The following is a 17,350-nucleotide window of genomic DNA, read 5'->3' as shown; positions in this document are numbered from 1 at the left end:
AACACACTTTCATATATTTATGCCTTCATAATCATGTGATTCATAGACACTGCTGAATTCAAGTGGAACACACGAAAACGGAAATGGAAATCCAATAACAAGGACGTGCGTTGCAAATAGGCAGAAACTTTTCACTAAATTCCCCTGATGTCAATAAAGCTAATTACCGCCAGTTAAGGGTATCCTGGAGTAAAGTATAGACTTTTTACAGTTACCACCCGCAATACGAGATGCAAGTTCCATTACAGCCAAAACAGACATTGCATAATTTTTCCACAATGCCATGGCAATTAAGCAAGAGTGGATTAATCAAATCACATTTTATTTGTCACATACACACATATTTAGCAGATGTTATTGCAAGTTTAGCAAAATGCTTGTGTTTCTAGCTCCAACAGTGCAGTAATATCTAACAAGTAATATCTAACAATACACACAATCTAAAGTAAAGGAATGGAATTAAGAATATATAAATATTTGGACGAGCAATGTCAGAGCGGCATAGACTAATATACAGTAGAATAGGATAGAATACAGTATATACACAGTTGAAGTTTACGTACACCTTAGCCAAATACATTTAAACTCAGTTTTTCACAATTCCTGACGTTTAATCCTAGTAAAAATTCCCTGTCTTAGGTCAGTTAGGATCACCACTTTATTTTAAGAATGTGAAATGTCAGAATAATAGTAGAGAGAATGATTTATTTCAGATGTTATTTCTTTCATCACATTCCCAGTGGGTCAGAAGTTTACATACACTCAATTAGTATTTGGTAGCATTGCCTTTAAATTGTTTAACTTGGGTCAAACATTTTGGGTAGCCTTCCACAAGCTTCCCACAATAAGTTGGGTGAATTCTGGCCCATTCCTCCTGACAGAGCTGGTGTAACTGAGTCAGGTTTGTAGGCCTCCTTGCTCGCACACACTTTTTCAGTTCTGCCCACAAATTTTCTATAGGATTGAGGTCAGGGCTTTGTGATGGCCACTCCAATACCTTGAGTGGCCATGAGTGGCCGTCACGGTTTGTTGTTTTGTTTATTTTAGTTTATTTGTATGTCTTGCATAGTTTCACAGTTTAAATAAAATGTGGAACGATACACACGCTGCGTTTTGGTCCGCTCCTTCCTACAACAGCCGTGACAGAACGGTGCAACATACACTAACTCAAAATAAAAAAACAACTACTTAAGTATGATCTCCAATTAGAGACAACGATGACCAGCTGCCTCTAATAAGCATGTTTTTTTCAATTATCTTGTCGATTGATGACCAACCAAGAACATTGCGCATGACTGCAACAGAATAACCATATCTCCACCTTAAAACAATCCTTGCTGCTTTGTTCTGTGCATTCTGCAGCCTCCTAAATTCACTAGTCTCATCGCTGCAACTCCCGTACAGACTCGGGAGAGGTGAAAGTCGAGAGCCATGCGTCCTCCAAAACACGAACCAACCAAGATGCACTGCTTCTTGACGCAATGACCGCTTAACCCGGAAGCCAGCTACACCAATGTGTCGGAGGAAACACCGTACACCTGGCGACCGTGTCAGCGTGCATGCACCCGACCCACCACAGGAGTCGCTAGAGCGCGATGGGACAAGGACATCCCTGCCGGTCAAACCCCCCCCCCAAACCGGATGACGCTGGACCAATTGTGCGCCGCCCCTTGGGTCTCCCGATCGCGGCAGGCTGCGACAGAGCCTGGACTCAAACCAGGATCTCTAGTGGTACAGCTAGCAACTGCGATGCAGTGCCTTAGAACACTGCGCCATTCAGGAGTACTTTAATCTTTTCACGCGTACCAACGAACGGGTGAGATCATTCTACAGTGGTCCCTGGAGCGTACGATCAAACCGGTTTGATTAGAAGGCTTATTTAGAACGTCCAGTTTCGATTGACTCAACAGTCAGCATTTGAGCTGACAACACTGTTTTTTCACAAAAACATTTTGCACAAACACAGTCCTTACAAAGTTATGTCCTGAATGTGACATGTTTATTTTTGGATGCAATGTTCAGACATTCACAGAAGTAGCTACAGCATACACAATCATCCAAACCAGAAAATGTAAACTACATTTGTCCTAACGCTAACTGAGGAAATATTGAAGTAACACAAGCGGTCATATTTAGATATCTCTCGGTTGATAGAAACCACAATATGAATTAGCTAATAGCAATTACTATTTATAATTCATCACATCACGGGTCAGCTCAACATTGATTGAAATAATTGAGTAAAACACTTTCTAGAAATCGAAAGTAATCCGATAATGGTAGTTTGTGCGCACCGCCATGTTTGTTTTTAGCGTCGACCAAAGATAATAAGAGGAGACAAGATGGGTTTGGTCTGTTTGCAGTATGCATGGTTGAAGGGGGTGTGTCGTCTACGATCATTCACTTCCCTTCATTCACTTCCAGAAGTTTACCCGAAAGATGAGTGAACCATTCCTTCACCTCATTATAACATCTTTGGTCTGACAGACGTTTAGTGACACACAGAATGCATTGTATTATGTCAACAAACATGGTGCCACACATTAGCATTAGCTCATTATAATCAGTACAACCTTCAAAAAAGTATTTTACACACATCATAGGTGTCCATTACAATCTATGCAATAATCGGAATGATTTATTTGTCACCAGAACTTGAAAAACTGTAAATACATTATGCTCCCTACATACATACATACATACATACATACATACATACATACATACATACATACATACATACATACATACATACATACATACATACATACATACATACATACATACATACAGTTGAAGTCGGAAGTTTACATACACTTAGGTTGGAGTCATTAAAACAGGTTTTTCAAGTCGGTTAGGACATCTACTTTGTGCTTGACAAGTAGTTTTTACACTAAGTTGACTGTGCCTTAAACAGCTTGGAAAAGTCCAACATATTATGTCATGGCTTTAGAAGCTTCTGATAGGCTAATTGACATCATTTGAGTCAATTGGAGGTGTACCTGTGGATATATTTCAAGGCCTACCTTCAAACTCAGTGCCTCTTTGCTTGACATCATGGGGAAATCAAAAGAAATCAGCCAAGACATCAGAAAAAAGCTGTAGACCTCCACAAGTCTGGTTCATCATTGGGAGCAATTGCCAAACGCCTGAAAGTACCACGTTCATCAAACAATAGTATGCAAGTATAAACACCATGGGACCACGCAGCCATCATACCGCTCAGGAAGGAGACGCGTTCTGTCTCCTAGAGATTAACATACTTTGGTGCAAAAAGTGCAAATCAATCCCAGAACAACAGCAAAGGATATTGTGAAGATGCTGGAGGAAACAGGTACAAAAGTATCTATATCCACAGTAAAACGAGTCCTATATCGACATAACCTGAAAGGCCGCTCAGCAAGGAAGAAGACACTGCTCCAAAACTGCCATAAAAAAGCCAGACTACGGTTTGCAACTGCACATGGGGACAAAGATCGTACTTTTTGGAGAAATGTCCTCTGGTCTGATGAAACAAAAATAGAACTGTTTGGCCATAATGACCATCGTTATGTTTGGAAGAAAATGGGGGAGGCTTGCAAGCCAAAGAACACCATCCCAACCGTGAAGCACAGGGGTGGCAGCATCATGTTGTGGGGGTGCTTTGCTACAGGAGGGACTGGTGCACTTCACAAAATAGATGGCATCATGAGGTAGGAAAATGATGTGGTTATAATGAAGCAACATCTCAAGACATCAGTCAGGAAGTTATAACTTGGTCACAAATGGGTCTTCCAAATGGACAATGACCCCAAGCATACTTCCAAAGTTGTGACAAAATGCCTTAAGTACAACAAAGTCAAGGTATTGGAGTGGCAATCACAAAGCCCTGACCTCAATCCCATAGAAAATGCGGGCAAAGCAAACCAAGCTCAATAACTAAACAGACTGGTGGAGGTGAACAGTGCAGCAGGCTATGCATCGGGAGTTGCTGGAGGAACAGCGTTAGCAGACTGCTCTTCTGCGAGCTGAACTCAGCCAGCTGACAGCCGCCCAGGCCGGCGTGGCTGCAGGCGCAGCAGTCTCTTATCCCAAACCCGGTGGGTTTATACTGACATCAAGGCTTACCTCCAAGCCTTCGAGACGACGGCGGCTAGGGAGAAATGGCCCCATGAGCAATGGGCCAGCCTGCTAGCACCCTTCCTGTCAGGCGTGTCAGTTCGACGCCTACCCCATGCCCCGAATTGATGAACTAATCGATCGGCTAGGAACCACACGATTTATCAGCATGCTCGACTTGACAGGTTATTGGTAGGTGCCCTTAGCTCCCGAGGCATGGGAGAAAGCTGCTTTCGCCATCCCTGACGGCTGTTCCACTACAAGAAGCTGTGCTTTGGGATGCATGCGGCCCTGGCCACCTTCCAGAGGTTGATGGACTGGATTCTCCATCCCCATCGTGAGTACACGGCGGCCTACTTCAGTGATGCTGTGATCCATGGGAGCGAGTGGGAGACACATCTAAACTAGTTGGCCGCGGTATTGCAGGCCTTACAGGGGTTGGGGCTAACAGCTAACCCAAGGAAATGTCGGTTCTGCCTGTGGGAGGCTGAGTACCTGGGGTACACGATCGGAAGGGGATGTGTCAAATGCCAAGTGAAGAAAATGGAGGCAATTCGGGACTGGCCCTGCCCCCTCACCAAGAAGCAGGTACGCATGTTTGTGGGGTTGACGAGTTACTACCAGAGATTTATTCCCCGCTTTGCCTCCCTAACCAGTCCCTTGACAGAGCTGACCAGGAGCCGTCTGCCCGCCCAGGTGACGTGGACAGAGGAGACAGAGAAAGCCTTGCAGGACCTAAAGGGAGCACTGTTCTGGACTAATGCTGGTGACCCCGGACTTTTCCAAACCACTGGTGGTACAGACCGATGCGTCTGAAACGGCTGGGTGCCGTCCTATTACAGCTACAAGAAGGTGAGGAACACCCAGTCGTGTACATTAGTCGGAAGCTGTTGCCGCAGGAACAAAGATATTCCACTGTGGAGAAAGAATGTCTAGCGATCAAGTGGACGCTGGAGATACTGAAATATTACTTATTGGGACGGCACTTCACCCTCGTAACGGACCATGCACCACTGGTTTGGATGTCACGGAATGAGGACAGTAACCCCCGGTCACCCGCTGGTTCCTATCCTTACAGCCCTTTGCTTTCTCTGTTGTCCACAGATCAGGTGCAGCCCATGGAAATGCCGATGCCCTGTCCAGGAGGGAAGCTCTAGGGAGCTGGACCACCCCTCCCTCCCGGTCGGAGCTGAGGGTGGAGGGTGTGTGGCAGAAGGCAGGGAGAGGTGAGGGGAGTGGTGATTGAATGGAGATATCTTGCAGCCCGCTGGCTCCACCCCCGAGCCTTATATGGACTTCCTGCCCCAACGAGGCAAGCCTGTGGATCATTAAGCCATGGAGTGCTTGGGGATAAAAGAGGAAGCGGGCTGCACAAACGGGAAGAGGACAGAGGAAAACGTGTGAGAAGAGAGATAATTCTGTGTGATTACCCGTTGTGACCTGGACTGTCTGATTACCCCCACTGTGTACCGAACCGGTTTGGCTGAGGATCCGAGTTTTAGGATTACCCCTGGAGAATGGAACAGACAGTGAGAACGGATTGTGGACTGTGAACTGGTCGCTGAATTCCCCCTTTTCTCTCTGCTACCGCACGGCAAGCGGTACCGGAGCGCCAAGTCTAGGTCCAAGAGGCTTCTAAACAGCTTCTAGCCCCAAGCCATAAGACTCCTGAACATCTAGTCAAAAGGCTACCCAAATTATTTGCATTGCCCCCCCCTCTCCACACCACTGCCACTCTGTTGTCATCTATGCATAGTCACTTTAATAACTCTATATGTACATACTACCTCCACTAACCAGTGCCCCCGCACATTGACTCTGTACCAGAACCCCCCTGTATATACTGTTATTTGTTTTACTGCTGCTCTTTAATTACTTGTTACTTTTATCTCTTATTCTTTTCCATATTTTTGGTTAGGGGCTCGTAAGTAAGCATTTCACTGTAAGGTCTATACCTGTTTTATTCGGGGGCATGTGACTAATAAAATTTGATTTGAAATTTAATTTCCCACAGTGTGCAAATCTCCCTAAGAAATTCCCCATTTGTATTCTAGTTGTGCTTCGAGTGCATGTTTGGTTATTGAACTTGGTGACATGGAAACCCCACCCCCTTGAGCCTGCTACAATACATACTGTATGCTACAGTAGAAACGCAACACGGTATACAGAAAATAAGGCACTTACTTTGATAGGAACGCACATATGTCCAAAAGTTATTATTTGTAAGGAAGGCAACAAGGAAGGCAAAGCAAGCGCCAGCATGAAAATGTGACAATTCGTGCAAAACTGCACACGTCTGCATACTTGATCTGCGGAAACATTGGTGAAGTGCGTGGGCTCTCCTCGAAGAGAGAAGTTTGTCCGGCTCAGTAAATCCTCAAACAAATTGTCCGCAACGCTGAAATGGGCTACTTCTATGCGACTTAACCTGTTGGGGGTAGGGGGCAGTATTGACACGGCCGGATAAAAAACGTACCCGATTTAATCTGGTTACTACTCCTGCCCAGTAACTAGAATATGCATATAATTATTGGCTTTGGATAGAAAACACCCCAAAGTTTCTAAAACTGTTTGAATGGTGTCTGTGAGTATAACAGAACTCATATGGCAGGCAAAAACCTGAGAAGATTCTGAACAGGAAGTGGCCTGTCTGACAAGTTGTTGTTCATCTTGGCTCTTTTTATTGAAGACTGAGGATCTTTGCTGTAACGTGACACTTCCTACGGCTCCCATAGGCTCTCAGAGCCCGGGAAAAAGCTGAATGATATCGAGGCAGCCCCAGGCTGAAACACATTTACGCTTTTGGCAAGTGGCCGATCAGAGGACAATGGGCTTAGGCACGTGCACGAGTCGACCCCGTGCTTTATTTTCTTTCCTCTTTTTACCTAAACGCAGATTCCCAGTCGGAATATTATCGCTTTTTTATGAGAAAAATTGCATAAAAATTGATTTTAAACAGCGGTTGACATGCTTCGAAGTACGGTAATGGAATATTTAGACATTTTTTGTCACGAAATGCGCCATGCTCGTCACCCTTCTTTAACCTTTCGGATAGTGTCTTGAACGCACGAACAAAACGCCGCTGTTTGGATATAACAATGTATTATTTGGGACCAAACCAACATTTGTTATTGAAGTAGAAGTCCTGGGAGTGCATTCTGATGAAGAACACCAAAGGTAATAACATTTTTCTTATAGTAAATCTGACTTTGGTGAGTGCTAAACTTGCTGGGTGTCTAAATAGCTAGCCCTGTGATGCCGGGCTATCTACTGAGAATATTGCAAAATGTGCTTTCACCGAAAAGGTATTTTAAAATCGGACATATCGAGTGCATAGAGGAGTTCTGTATCTATAATTCTTAAAATAATTGTTATGCTTTTTGTGAACGTTTATCGTGAGTAATTTAGTAAATTGTTAGCAAATTCCCCGGAAGTTTGCGGGGGGTATGCTAGTTCTGAACGTCACATGCTAATGTAAAAAGCTGGTTTTTGATATAAATATGAACTTGATTGAACAAAACATGCATGTATTGTATAACATAATGTCCTAGGTGTGTCATCTGATGAAGATCATCAAAGGTTAGTGCTGCATTTAGCTGTCTTCTGGGTTTTTGTGACATTATATGCTAGCTTGAAAAATGGGTGTCTGATTATTTCTGGCTGGGTACTCTGCTGACATAATCTAATGTTTTGCTTTCGTTGTAAAGCCTTTTTGAAATCGGACAGTGTGGTTAGATTAACGAGAGTCTTGTCTTTAAAATGCTGTAAAATAGTCATATGTTTGAGAAATTGAAGTAATAGCATTTCTAAGGTATTTGAATAACGCGCCACAGGATTCCACTGGCTGTTATGTAGGTGGGACGATTTCGTCCCGCCGGCCCTAGGTTAATGAGGATGAGGAACACACCTCAATTCAAATTGTTAGAAAATACAACTTGTTAGAAAATAATTTTTTAATTGACCGGTTGAAACAGCCTGTAGATAATTAACAGGCAGCGCGTGTTAACTGTCCTGTTGCGTAACAATCACATTTTGAAACAGTGAGTGCATTCTGACATGTGCATAAAAAACTCATGCTGGGGCGACCGAACTCACATATGAAAAGGTTAAGTGAACTGTGAGAGAAAGAGAAGCTGAGGGGTTGTATATACGATACCGTTGTTTTACACTGTAATAAGCTATGTAAATAAAACTGGACTTTCATTTACCTCTGCATCACTGTCTTTCTTCTGGAGGGAAGTCATGAGGTCGTGAACTCTGACCTCCAGCTCTCTGACCCGGTGGCTCAGCGACCTCCTCTCCTCAGTCAGGTCCTCTATTACTCTAAGAGAGAGAGAGGGAGAGCAAGAAAGTGAGAGAGGCAGAGAGAAAGACAGCGGCAAGATTTGTGACCTGTTGCCACAAAAGGGCAAACAGTGAAGCACAAACAACGTAAATACAAGCCATATTTATATTATATATTGTTTCCTTTTGTATTTCAACTATTTGCACATTGTTACTACGCTGTACATAGCCATAATATAACATTTGAAATGTCTCTATTCTTTTAAAACTTTTGTGAGTGTCATGTTTACTGTTCCTTTCTGATTCTTTATTTCACTTTTCTTTATCTATTTCACTTGCATTTGGCAACGTAAACATGTTTCCCATGCCAATAAAGCCGTTTGAATTGAATTGAGAGAGCGAGAGGGAGAGTGAGGAAAGTATAGGATTGACTGAATTGAACCACTAAAACTGTGATATACAAGGCTTGTACGTTTTATGACTGTTGGGCAGAAGTTCCAAATGAAACAAGCTCTGCAACTGTTGGACTGATATCTGTGACCCCATACCACTCTTTCAGTAGAGGACAGTATGTACGTATGGCACGACTCTGGCACTGTTCCTCTGTCAATTTTATCAGTGTGATTCTCTGCCTCTGACCCTATTACGGGGGCTGAGTCACTGGCTTGCTCGTTCTCTTCCCTCCTTCCTGTCCTCGGGCTCCTGCGGTGGGAAGATCTTCGTGGGCTATACTCGGCCTTGTCTCAGGGTAGTAAATTAGTGGCCTGTTGATATCCGTTTAGTGGTGTGGGGGCTGTGTTTTGCCAAATTGGGTGGGGTTATATCCTGCCTTTTTGTCCCTGTAACTTTGGACGGGGCCGCAGTGTCCCACGATCCCCCCTGTCTGTCTCCTGTATCTATGCTGCAATAGTCTAAGGTCAGTCTGTTATATCTGGTTCTCCGGTCTTATCTGGTGTCCTGTGTGATCTTAGATATGCTCCCTCTAATTCTCCCATCTCTCTGTCTCTCTCCCCTCCCAGAGGACCTGAGCCCTAGGACCATGTCTCAGGACTACCTGGCCTGACGACCCCTGGCTGTCCCCGTCCCGAGTCCACCTGGTCGTGCTGCAGACCCAGTATCTGCTGTTCTGCCTGCGGCGATGGAACCCTGACCTGGCATTAAACTCTGATCTGGCATTAAATTCACACATTCTCTGAGAGAAACAACACACTGACATGCCAGTCACACCTCGATCGGCACCTGTCCTCCTGCTAACCTGTCCTTCTCTGCCAGGGCCCCCTGCTGCAGCCTGGATCCCAGTGACCCTCCCTCACACTTTTCCTCCTCCATCTTCATCATCATCTCTCTCTCCACGGCCAGGCAGCACTGGGACTCAGCCTCTGCCAGAGAGGCCATCTTCTCAGCCTCGCCCCGCGCTAACTGGGCCTCCTGACAACACAATGCATCAGGAATGTCAGTGTATGTTCCAAATGTAACCACAGCATTTGAAACTGAGCACAGAAACAAAGTGTATTGGAATCATCAACATTGGAATAATACTAGTTTCTGTCAAAACTGTGTGACCTCCTGCATTAGTGTGTGTGTGTGTGTGTGTGTGTGTGTGTGTGTGTGTGTGTGTGTGTGTGTGTGCACGCGCGTGACCTCCTGCAGCAGCTCGACCTTGGTCTCGAGGATCTCCTGAATGTGGCTGATCTCCTGCTGCCGCTCCTCACAGTGACGCTTCAGCTCCTCCTCATTCTGATTGGTCAGGCTCTCCGCCGTCGTCCTATCAGAGCACATGAACACGTCGACAAGGCTTTAGTATGATACAGTGCAGAATGAGAATATCACATCCTGTAACTCTATTTACAAAACATATGTAAATAAAACATGATACATGTTTCTGTAGATGTTTTAACTGTTGTACTGCAGGGTTAGTCGTTTGCTGTAGTCTATGTATCCACTATTCCAAAGTTTAAAAGCTAACAAGCTTTCTCCCTGGAGAGTGATAATGTATGATAAACAGTAAGCCATGGACTGAGGCTCGGTCCCTGCTCTCTACATCTAACTAGGTAAAAGATCATAATTTCTCTTTCATTTATTGTGGTCCTCTGACAGTTCTCACTATTACAGCGAGCGCCCATTACTGCTCGTCACTCACCACCTAACAGTACCATTAGAGTTAGCCCAGGGCTGCTTCTCTCAAGAGAGTGTTGCTCTAACTGCTTGTCCACTGTGGCCCTCTATATGTCATAGTCTTTTTAGAACTCTAATGACAATCACAGAGCTAACTGTTTATTTATGAATCAGGGAGAGCACCACTTGGCCCTGGCACCCTTGTTGAACCCCAACGGGTCAACTAGACTTAAGGAGGTCTAGAGGGACTGACCCACTACCCATACTCCTTCAGGGCAAAAGTGTCTTGACGAAGCACTTAACTGATTTATTAAGTAATTACTTCTCTGTATACATTGCTGATTAATTAACATAATTATTTGTTCACAGGCTGATTCATGTATCAAATCAGGTGCTGATTGGTACAGATGTAGGATCTTAATTTGATCCGCATGTTGCAGGAGAACCTTCCTGCAATACAGGAAATGTAAAACTTGTAGTGTATTTGAGGTTTAAAATGCTTCCGAAGTTTGTAATTTCCACTTTGAAATTTCTGACTTGATGTTCCCTTACGAAAAATGTATCAACCCCTACAAAAATGTCCAGTAATTATAATTCCCATTTCCTGATGCTGTAGGATTATGCTGTAGCAAACTGGCTCAAATTAAGGTCCTACATCTGTGGATAATTGTGTTACATTATTGTTCTTGTGTCAAGTCATGTTACATTATTATTCTTGAGGACAATAAACAGAAGGGCTAGACATTTTAAATTTTACTCATTTAGCAGTTGCTCTTTTCCAGAGTGACTTACAGTTCATCTTAAGAAAGCTAGGTGAGATAACTACTTTATTGGGGGAAAATGTACTTACTTACTTACTTGGTTATCAGCAAAGTCAGTGCTAGTAGGGGGGCACCATGGGGTTTAGTACAAGTAAAAGAATACATCCATTAAGCTGTACTAATGAAGCAATGACTGTTTTACAATGAGTAAGTCTAGAAATGTGATGAAAGTGGGGAAGTTCTACTTTAAGGTGAGTGTGTGATGTAGGAGAGGGGTTGATTGGAGAGGGTATACAGCAGGGGTAGGCAACTAGGGCAGATTTTTGTCGGAGCAGATGGTCGGGCCCAACATAATTATAATAATTTTACACTGCATATTGACCACAACTGAACCTCAATTTAAGCCAGTTTGCTACAGCAGGAAAATAGTCCTGCAGCAACAGGAAATGTACAGTGCATTCGGAAAGTATTCAGACCCCTTGATTTTTTCCCACATTTTGTTACGTTACAGCCTTATTCAAAAATGTATTAAATGCTGTTGTTTTTCTCATCAATCAACACACAATACCCTACACTAACAAAGCAAAAACAGGTTTTTAGAAATGTTTGCAAATGTATTAAAAATCAAAAACTGAAATATCACATTTACAAAAGTATTCAGACCCTTTACTCAGTACTTTGTTGAAGCACCTTTGGTAGTGATTAGAGCCTAGAGTCTTGGGTATGATGCTACAAGCTTGGCACACCTGTATTTGGGGAGTTTCTCCCATTATTCTCTGCAGATCCTCTCAAGCTCTGTCAGGTTGGATAGGGAGCGTCTCTGCACAGCTATTTTCAGGTCTCTCCAGAGATGTTCAATCGGGTTCAAGTCCGGGCTCTGGCTGGGCCACTCAAGGACATTCAGAGACTTGTCCCGAAGCCAGTCCTGCATTGTCTTGGCTGTGTGCTTAGGGCCGTTGTCCTGTTGGAAGGTGAACCTTCGCCCCAGACTGAGGTCCTGGAGCAGGTTTTCATCAAGGATCTCTCTGTACTTTGCTCCCTTCATCTTTCCCTCGATCCTGACTTGGCTCCCAGTCCCTGCCGCTGAAAAACATCCCCACAACATGATGCTGTCAGCACCATACTTCCCCTTAGGGATGGTGCCAGGTTTCCTCCAGATATGAGGCTTGGAATTCAGGCCAAAGAGTTCAATCTTGGTTTGATAAGACCAGAGAATCTTTTTCCCATGGTCTGAGAGTGCTTTAGGTGCCTTTTGACAAACTCCAAGAGGGCTGTCATGTGTCTTTTACTGAAAAGTGTCTTCCATCTGGCCACTCCACCATAAAGGCCTGATTGGTAGACTGCTGCAGAGATGGTTGTCCTTCTGGAAGGTTCTCCTATCTCCACAGAGGATCTCTGGAGCTCTGTCAGAGTGTCCATCGGGTTCTTGGTCACCTCCCTTCCCCAGATCTGTGCCTCGACACAATTCTGTCTCGGAGCTCTACGGACAATTCCTTCGACCTCATGGTTTGGTTTTTGCTCCGACATGCAGTCAACTGTGGGACCTTATATAGACAGTTGTGTGCCTTTCCAAATATTTTCCAATCATTTGGATTTACCACAGATGGACTCCAATAAAGTTGTAGAAACATCTCAAGAATGATCAATGGAAACAGGATCCACCTGAGCTCCATTTCGAGTCTCATAGCAAAGGGTCTGAATACTTACAGTACCAGTCAAAAGTTTAGACACACCTACTCATTCAAGGGTTTTTCTTTATTTTTACTATTTACAATAATAGTGAATACATCAAAACTATGAAAGAACATATATGGAATAATGTAGTAAGCAAAAAAATTGTTAAACAAATTTAAATACATTTTATATTTGCCTTGATGACAGCTTTGCACACTCTTGGCATTCTTTCAACCAGCTTCATGAGGTAGTCACCTGGAATGCATTTCAATTAACAAAATATATTTTATATTCTTCAAATTTGCCACCCTTTGCCTTGATGACAGCACACTCTTTACTGGTACTGTATTTAAATAATTTAAAAATATATATATTTTTATGTGCAAAAAAGTAAAAAAAACCAAAAAACTTTTTTCTCTTTATCATTAGGGGGCATTGTGTGTAGATTGATGAGGACATTTTTTTATTGAATCCATTTTAGAATAAGGCTGTAACGTAAAAAAATGTGAAAAAAGTCAAGGGGTCTGAATACTTTCTGAATGCACTGTTAAATATTATGTGGATTATAATTAATGGAATTTTTTTCAAGTCTGACATTTTAAAGTGGAAATTAGAAGCATTTTAAACCTTGAATACACTACAAGTTTGCATTTCATACTCAGCAACAAAATAGTGATCAAATTAAGATCCTACATCTGTAACTTGATTACATTGAGACACAATCACATTTATTTTTTATTCGTGAGAATACTTGGAAACAGATTTCCTAAATTACATTTTTAGCTGAATTCCTGATGATTCTAGTCTTTTTTACCACAAACTTTTTTTTTTAAATCCCTTGTGGCCTGTTGCCGAGCCCTGGTATACAGTACAGAAGGTCTGTAAAGGGGGTGCATGTTGTATCTGAGGAGATCAGCATATCTCTAACACTGAGAGACACTGAGACAGCTGCTCTATCTATTGGCAGGTTCTGTGGCTCAAATCGTCCCTGGCTCAGCAAAACAATCCAGAGGCTTCCCCCCTTCTCTGCCTATTACCCTCTTACTCCATCTCTCTCTTTTATCTTTAGTCCCTACACCTTTAGAAAAAAGGTGATATCTAGAACCTACAAGGGTTCATCGGCTGTCTCCATAGGAGAACCCGTTAAAGAACCCTTTTTGGTTCCAGGTAGAACCCTTTTGGTCCAGAAAGAACCCTTGTGGGTTCTATGTTGAACCCTTTCCACATAGGGTCCTACATGGATCCCAAAATGGTTCTACCTGGAAACAAAAAGGGTTCCTATGGGGACAGCCTTAGAACATTTTTGGAAGCCTATTTTCTAAGTTTGTACTACCCACAGAGCCACTTCATACTCTTCAAAAGCACTTAAGAGCCCACCACGCATTCCACAGGGCTTTAGAACTGTTGTGTTAGGTGAGTTTACACAGCAAAGAGAGGGTTAGGGACAAGGACCCACATGCCCTGAGGCCAGCTGTAGTCTGAACTGCAGGAATCTATCTTAGGACCAGACTGGGCAGTACAGGGGGATATGAGAACTTAGTCTGAATATAATATAGAGATCAACTGTGAAGTGAGTAGGCTGTATTCTAGTATTTGTCTGTGCATTTTAGTCATTTAGCAGACACTCTTATCCAGAGCAACTTGCAGTAGTGAATACATACATTTCATATTCATTTCATACTGGCCCCCCCGTGGGAATCGAACCCACAACCCTGGCGTTTCAAACACTATGCTCTACCAACTGAGCCACAGGGAAGGCAAGGACACTGTGACAATACAAGACATGGTAGTGTACTCACGGGGCCTTGTCCAGAATCTCCTGGTTCTCCTGGAGCTCCTGCTTCAAGCTCTCCACCTCTACCTTCAATTCAATGTTCTGCATAAAAACAGAAGGTCACACCAATCAATAATATCTAACATAGAAACATTTTACTCTGCATGTTCATTAGATGCATGTTCAATATAATAATAATGTAACGGTAAATGATGTGTATGAGGCATGAATTGACTCAGATAAGCTTCATAATACAGTATACAAAATGAGTGTCTCCCCAAGTGCACGTGCCGACCCATATCTGTGAGATTTGAGAGTGAAGCAGGTTTCTAAATAGAAGAGTGGGATATGAGCACTAGTTCTCCCTAACCCCCAATCCACCCCCTTCAGCAATCGCCATCCCACTGCACACTCCCCTATCCCATCTGGACAAGAGGAATACCTATGTAAGAATGATGTTCACCATAGTACCCTACAAGCTCACCATTAAGCTCGCGACCCTGGATCTGAATCCCGCCCTGTGCAACTGGGTCCTGGACTTCCTGACAGGCCGCCCCCAGGTGATGAAGGTAGGAAACAATACCTCCTGTACTCCCTGCTAACCCATGACTGTGTGGCCACGCACGCCTCCAACTCAATCCTCAAGTTTGCAGATGACACAACAGTAGTAAGCCTGATTACCAACAATGACGAGACAGCCTACAGGGAGGAGGTGAGAGCCCTGGGAGTATGGTGCCAGGAAAATAACCTCTCACTCAATGTCAACAAAGCAAAAGAGCTGATCGTGGACTTCAGGAAACAGAAGAGGGAGCACACCCCCATCCACATCGACAGGACTACAGTGAAGAAGGTGGAAAGCTTCAAGTTCCTCGGCGTACACATCACTGACGATCTGAAATGGTCCACCCACACAGATAGTGTGGTGAAGAAGGCGCAACAGTGCCTCTTCAATCTCAGGAGGCTGAAGAAATTTGGCTTGGGCCCTAAAACCCTCACAAACTTTTACAGATGCACAATTGAGAGCATCATGTCGGGCTGTATCAGGGCTCTCCAGAGGGTGGTGCAGTCTGCCCAATGCATCCCCGTGGGCAAACTACCTGCCCACCAGGACACCTACAGCCCCCAATGTCACAGGAAGGCCAAAAAGATCATCAAGGACATTAATCACCAGAGCCACTGCCTGTTCACCCCGCTATCATCCAGAAGGCGAGGGCAGTACAGGTGCATCAAAGCTGGGGCCGAGAGACTGAAAAACACCTATCTCAAGGCCATCAGACTGTTAAATAGCCATCACTAGCCGGCTACCACCCGGTTACGCAACCCTGCACCTTAGAGGCTGCTGCCCTATATACATAGATATGGAATCACAGGTCACTTTAACAATGGAACACTAGTCCCTTTAATCATGTTTAAATAATGTTTACATACTGCTTTACTCATCTCATATGTATATACTGTATTCTATTCTACTGTATTTTAGTCAATGCCACTCCGACATTGCTCAAACTAAATATTTATATATTTCTTAATTCCATTCTTTTACTTTTAGATTTGTGTGTATTGTTATGAATTGTTAGATACTACTGCAATGTTGGAGCTAGGAACACATGCATTTCACTACACCCGCAATAACATTGCTAAATATGTGTGACCAATACATTTTAACTGCAGGGCCCCCTATCTAACCCCCTCTCCCCCTTCCACTGCGCCAGCCCTGAGCAACAGAGACAGTTATAACTCTAGGCACTGGACAAGGGCAGCAACAGTCAGTTAATGGATGAATATGGGCGTACTCATGTTGGCTTATTAGAGTGTGTTTGGATGCACTGTAACCAAGACATGTTGAAATGCCAAGCTGTTACTCTGTAAAGTGTATACGCATACCTACACATACACGTACACACAAAGCCATGCACACATTTACAAGCTCTCGCTCTCTCACACACACACACACACACACACACACATGCAATGTCTCTCCCTATCCTGCTATCCTGGATGTTGGTTGTGATCATATTAAGGGGCCTGAAGCTGGAGTTCCTTCCAGCCAACATTAGTATTTAGGTCAGTAGGAAGTGGGCCTATAATTATTCAGCAAGATCACATCAGATAGACTTCAGTATTTAACGTTTGTCCAGGTCCCCAGGATGTCGGGAGATGGCTTCAATACCGTCCGCTAGGGGCAATGTGAGCACTAATGTATATGTTTATACATTATATGTATATAAACTAGCTTTCTGATGCTATGTATTGGCCAATAAAAAGCTTTGAAGCCACCGGTCAGCCTTACTGATACTCCTCAGAAGGAGCAGTCCTCCATAAGAATGAATGGAATTCTACAGTATTTCAAAAGACCTTAATAAGTTGTATGCTTCGAGAATCAATGGGTATACAGTATGCAATTCATTTATGAGTCCAAAAATGGATGTAGCAACTAAGGATTCTAGCTTGGAGTGTTTTGGTGTACAAAGTGCTCTGTGAACGCCGTAGGGTCCCATGCCTTATAATGCCAAAAAGCCCCATCTGTCTGCTCTCCTTTCCACTCTCTAACTGGAGCTGACTAGAAGTGTAAGGTTTCAGATTCCACATTTGCATAGGGAGTGATGTGTCACATTTTCTGGCCTATCCAGACAAATAATCGATT

General features: G+C 43.6%; 1 protein-coding gene and 1 non-coding gene across 5 annotated transcripts in view; both read right to left on the bottom strand.

Moving 5' to 3' along the window:
- LOC106584009 (myomegalin) overlaps nt 1-17,350 on the bottom strand; it is a 116,449-nt gene that overhangs the window by 51,869 nt on the left and 47,230 nt on the right. For 3 of the 4 annotated variants that reach the window (XM_014168750.2, XM_014168752.2, XM_014168754.2), the window contains 4 exons: nt 14,732-14,808; nt 10,024-10,147; nt 9,638-9,810; nt 8,307-8,421 (listed from right to left, as the gene is read on the bottom strand). In XM_014168750.2, coding sequence (XP_014024225.2) covers nt 8,307-8,421; nt 9,638-9,810; nt 10,024-10,147; nt 14,732-14,808 — 489 coding nt within the window. The remainder of the gene's footprint in view (nt 1-8,306; nt 8,422-9,637; nt 9,811-10,023; nt 10,148-14,731; nt 14,809-17,350) is intronic. The other variant, XM_014168753.2, reaches the window with a different exon arrangement.
- Nucleotides 14,615-14,691, bottom strand: trnas-uga (transfer RNA serine (anticodon UGA)). The gene has a single exon. It is a non-coding gene; the product is annotated as a tRNA-Ser (tRNA).

This window comes from Salmo salar, chromosome ssa23 (genome assembly GCF_905237065.1).
Source record: "Salmo salar chromosome ssa23, Ssal_v3.1, whole genome shotgun sequence".
Taxonomy (NCBI): Eukaryota; Metazoa; Chordata; class Actinopteri; order Salmoniformes; family Salmonidae; genus Salmo; species Salmo salar.
Note: the sequence above shows the minus strand (reverse complement) of the source record. Positions and strands in the feature narration are given on the sequence as shown.